The sequence below is a fragment of the Manacus vitellinus genome, unplaced genomic scaffold (genome assembly GCF_001715985.3).
Source record: "Manacus vitellinus isolate BGI_N305 unplaced genomic scaffold, ASM171598v3 scaffold_64_pilon, whole genome shotgun sequence".
NCBI lineage: Eukaryota > Metazoa > Chordata > Aves > Passeriformes > Pipridae > Manacus > Manacus vitellinus.
The window spans coordinates 2048394-2052980 of NW_021940718.1; the positions used below are offsets into that span (position 1 = coordinate 2048394).

General features: G+C 52.8%; 1 protein-coding gene across 3 annotated transcripts in view; it reads right to left on the reverse strand.

The window, feature by feature from the left end:
• Window positions 1–1623: 1623 nt before the first annotated feature.
• Window positions 1624–4587, reverse strand: part of LOC103766331 (zinc finger protein 239) — a 9978-nt gene continuing 7014 nt past the window's right edge. Inside the window, exons 2-4 of one of the 3 annotated variants that reach the window (XM_029963936.1) lie at window positions 3936–4008; window positions 3248–3320; window positions 1624–3062 (exon numbers count right to left, since the gene is read on the reverse strand). In XM_029963936.1, the coding sequence (XP_029819796.1) occupies window positions 2128–3062; window positions 3248–3299 (987 nt within the window). In that variant the 5' untranslated portion in view covers window positions 3300–3320; window positions 3936–4008 and the 3' untranslated portion in view covers window positions 1624–2127. Of the gene's footprint in view, window positions 3063–3247; window positions 3417–3935; window positions 4009–4587 lie in introns of those variants that run through there. The other 2 variants (XM_029963935.1, XM_008933356.3) reach the window with 2 other exon arrangements.

Sequence of the window (4587 nt, forward strand, 5' to 3'; positions counted from 1 at the left end):
TAACGCTGCTGATGCCTTTGAGAACGCAGCAGGATCACCCTTGAGGAGAAAAGACAACGCAGAAAGAATCGTGCCTTGCAGAATTTACCACCTAAGGAGTCTTTCTGCTGTGCCTTTTGCAGCCAGATGTGCCTGTCTCATATTGGCCTTCTTAGCCACCAGCGTGTTTGTAACAAACGTGGGCAGAGCCCTTCCCGAATCTTCGTTCAAGAAGCCGAGCCAGGCCGTGGCCAAAGGTGGTGACTTGGCCGAAAACAAAAAATGAACCCCGGAGCTCTTCTTTTCGCTCACACCCTCCCTGAGTCAGGGCTAAAGTTAAGTGCCTGCCCCAGAAGAAAAAAACAACTCACCTCCCCCTGCAGTCTTCTGAAGCAATTAGCTTGGAATGTGGGGCTATCAGCCGGTCCTTTTGTGTGTCTGGCTCACCCTGGCCATCTCATCTCCTCCCCCCTCCCTCCCTCAACACCTTTCTTTCACAGTGCTAAAGGGAAAAAATTCCAAGCAGTTTTGGTTTTTTTTTCTTGAAAACAAGAAAACCTGTGACACCTGAAGTTGTTCCTATCATGTGGGACAGTGGAATTCCAGGAAAATCGAATCACCCCTGAGGAAGGAGCTATATCAGTAAGGCAAAACCAGTATCCTTTGAAATTAGAAAGCTAAGTTGGATTGGTTTCAATAACAGACATATTTGCTAAGCATGGTTTGCTTGTAGAATGTGAATCCAAGTACCCACAAAGAAAGCAAATGGTAAAGATCATTGATTAGTGCAGGACCTGAGAGAAACCACTTCAATGATAATCTAGAACAGTTTACAGTATTAAACATGCCTTTTTCTGCATCCTCTTGATCAAGGAAAGTCAAGAAATCTTTACTTTTGAATGAGAAAATCCAGAAACAGGGAAGGAAGAAAAGAAGCCACCTGTCTCCTCCCTGAGCCACCAACAGCTCATGAACTGCCTTCCTGGGAGTGGCAGGATGGTGTCCACTCTAGACTGCTCACCATGGACTTGTGGTAAGACCATTATATGAACCTTTAAAAACAGCCCTATAAGAATTTCCTCACCTGGGCAGATGGTGCAAGAGCAGCCTTTAAGGGCCAAAGCACCCCCTGATGAGAGGCCCAGCTCTGGGTCTGCCAGATCCCTCAAAACCTTCTGAACTGTTTATCTGTGAGAGGCAGAATGTTGCTCTGGGAGTGTTTGCACAGTTTCTAGCAGATCACTAAAGAGCCTATTCCAGCCAAAACCCGACTGGGAATTGTACCCAGTGGAAGCAGCTTTGTATGGGAGGGAAAACAAGTGACAGGCTGAGCAGTGACCACCACCACCAAGGGAATCGAATCACAGCCTTAGCAACGACTGTCTCTGCTCAGAAAGCAGAATTAACTGCTCTCAGTCCTGGATTTAAAGAAAAAGAGTAAACATTTGGCATTGAAAACTTTCCCTGAAACTCAAAACCCCTGATGGGTCAAAACCCTGATCATCACTTGGACCGAGGGACATGGGAATTGCAACAACCAAGTCTGTGCTGGATCCTCGGGTTGTGACTCTGTATTTTTCTACTCTGATTCTTTCTTTTCCCTTGTAAGTTTTCTTAAGTGTTTCTTTTATGCTTTTTTATTACTAGAGATAAGAACCAAAATGGCTCCAAACCTGCTTTACATGGCAACCAAACTGTTCTAAAATAAACCCTACACATATATATTTATAAACAGCCATCATTTACTGTCCTTTCACTCTAATCTGCCCCAAGGGATCGATGAATGAGAACCTGGGTCACCCTCACCTTCAGGACGGGTCAGAACAGATGCCAGACATGGGGGAAGCTTCTGGAAGCTGCTCACAGAACCCACCCCTGGAGTCCCCCCTGCTACCAAACCCCAGTACACTGCCCAGCACGGATCACTGGGAACACGGATCACTAGGGCTGTGCCCAACGTGGATCACCCAGGACGTGGGGCACCAGGTCTCTTCCTAACAAGGCTCCTCCGATGGGTGATGGAGTTGGAGCAGTGGATGAAGCTCCTCCCATGCTCCCCACACGTGTAGGGCCTCTCCTTGGTGTGGATTCCTGGTGGGTGATGAAGGTGCAGCTGGCACTGAAGGTTGTCCCACATCCCCCCCACTTTCAGGACTGTTGCCCGATGTGGATCTGCTGGTGGCGGATCAGGTTGGAGCTGACGTTGAAGCTCTTCCCACACTTCAAGCACTTGTAGGGCCGTTCCCCCGTGTGGATCTGCTGGTGGCGAATCAGGTGGGAGCTCTTGCTGAAGCTTTTCCCACATTCCAAGCACTTGTAGGGCCGTTCTCCAGTGTGGATCTTTCGGTGGCAGGTCAGGCTGGAGCTCTGGCTGAAGCTTTTCCCACATTCCCCACACGTGTAGGGCCGTTCTCCAGTGTGGACACGCTGGTGGGTGATGAGGTTGGAGCTCTGGCTGAAGCTCTTCCCACACTCCCCACACGTGTAGGGCTGTTCCCCTGTGTGCAGGTGCTGGTGGGTGAGGAGGGCAGTGCTCTTGCTGAAGCTCTTCCCACATTCCAAGCACTTGTAGGGCCGTTCCCCAGTGTGGATCTTCTGGTGGCAGATCAGGTCAGAGTTCCGGCTGAAGCTTCTCCCACAATCCCCACATGTGTAGGGCCGGTCCCCACTGTGGAAATTCTGATGGGTGGTGAGGTGGGAGCTGTGCCTGAAGCTCTTCCCACATTCCCCACACCTGTAGGGCCGTTCCCCAGTGTGGATGCGCTGGTGGGTGAGGAGGTGGGAGTTCCATCTGAAGCTCTTCCCACATTCCAAGCACTTGTAAGGCTTCTCCTGAGTGTGAAACTGCTCAGGGACCACCAGGTCAGAGCTCTGGCTCAAGCTCTGGCTGCCTTCCCAGCACAGGGTGAGTCTTTCCTCCTCGAAGCACCCTGGGCTGGCTTTAGAGTCCCTCCTCCTGGGGAATGTCCGGGACTTTTCCTCCCCAGTGCCTTCCTGTGCCCTGGAGCCCTTCAAAACAGCCTCTCCCACCAGGTTCTGCCGGGGGGATTTGTCCTCCATGCTCTCCGTCCTCAGCTCAGGGCCTGGGGCAGGAAGAAAGGACAGAGAGGGGATTTGCCTCCAGGCCAGAGGAAAGGGCAAGGACATCCCCCCAAATCCATCCCTGGCAGGACAGCGGCAGCAGCAGGGTTGTCCTACAGCCCGGGGTGATGCTCAGCTGGAAGATGTAGGAAGGACAGGGGTAAAGGGGCACTGACTTCCTCCTCACCTGCCTGGCTGTCCCACAGCATCTTCCTCTTCCTCGCAGCCTCCTCCTCCATCTGGCCAAGGAAGGAGAAATCCTGTTTTGAGGAGCAAAAACAAGGAGTGAGCACGTTGGGTTGGGGGTTCCTCCAGTCCAAGTCCATATCTAAAAGCCATCAAGCATCTTGCAACTGTAAAAACCTCCAAAATACCAACATTCAGCCCAAAAAACCCTCCCAGGAGATCCCCCTCTCTGGTCTCTCCACTTTGGGGTTCTAGGGGTCCCCTCTGTCTGGGCTGCTGGGGGTCCCACATGTACTGGGGGTTCCCCCTCTCTGGGGCCACCACCCTCTCCAAGCTGCCAGGGGGTCCCAGGAATCCCAAGCCTCTGTGCCTCTGTGGTTTCCCCACTTTGGGGTTCTGGGATTGCCCCCTCTCCAGGGTCCCACTCAGGAATGCCAAGGGTTTCAGAGGTCCCAGGGATCCCTTCTCCGGGGTGTGCTGGAGAAATGAACCCAACTCAAAAGAGATTATAAGTCAGAGTTACAATTTAATAAAAATAACACAATAAATACAAGTATATGGACAAACAACTGGTTTTAACCCACAAAACCCAGATGGAATACCCAGCACCCTGGGCCACGAACAGAGTGGTGTTTATTTTGGAGCCCCACGTGGTCCCCCTGAGTCCAAAGTAAAAGGAGAGGGAAAACCTGTTGGTGAGAGTGGTGGTTGCAGTCTGGTCGAGAGTGGTGATCACAGTCTGGTTGAGGTTCTGGTCCTCCTCTGGATTGGACAAACGGGCCCAGAAGTCCCAAGACCCCAAGATTATACACACTCAGGTTCGAGTGGGAATGCCCAGTACCTCCCCCAGGGCAGGGAGTTCCACAGTGGGTGATGTGAGCCGTGTGATATTTTTGGAATCCTTGGTGGCCCATTAGCAGCCGTGACCCCTCAGGCTGGGTGTGGAGGTGCTAATGAGTCCCTGGAGGGGAGTTAACATCACCCATAACTGCAGCCGAGGGGTCAGGTGTGCTCTGAGCAGCTGCTGCAAACGACCCATTGTTAACAGTCCCTGGGAAATGGCAGGGACGGTGTAGAACACCCAGTTTGGGTTACACCCATGTTACACCCACGAAACTGGGCCCGGCTGCTCTAACTAGGACACAGGGGTCCCACGGGTCCCCCCTCTCCTGAGTTCCCCCTCTCCAGGCTGCTGGGGGCCCGGGAATCCTGGGAATGCCCCCTCTCCGGGCACCCATTTCGTTGTCCCAGAACTGCCCCCCCTCTCCAGGCCGTCGGGGGTCCCCCAGCTCCGGTATCGCCCCTCTCCGTTCTCCCCACTCCGGGGGTCTCGGGGATCCC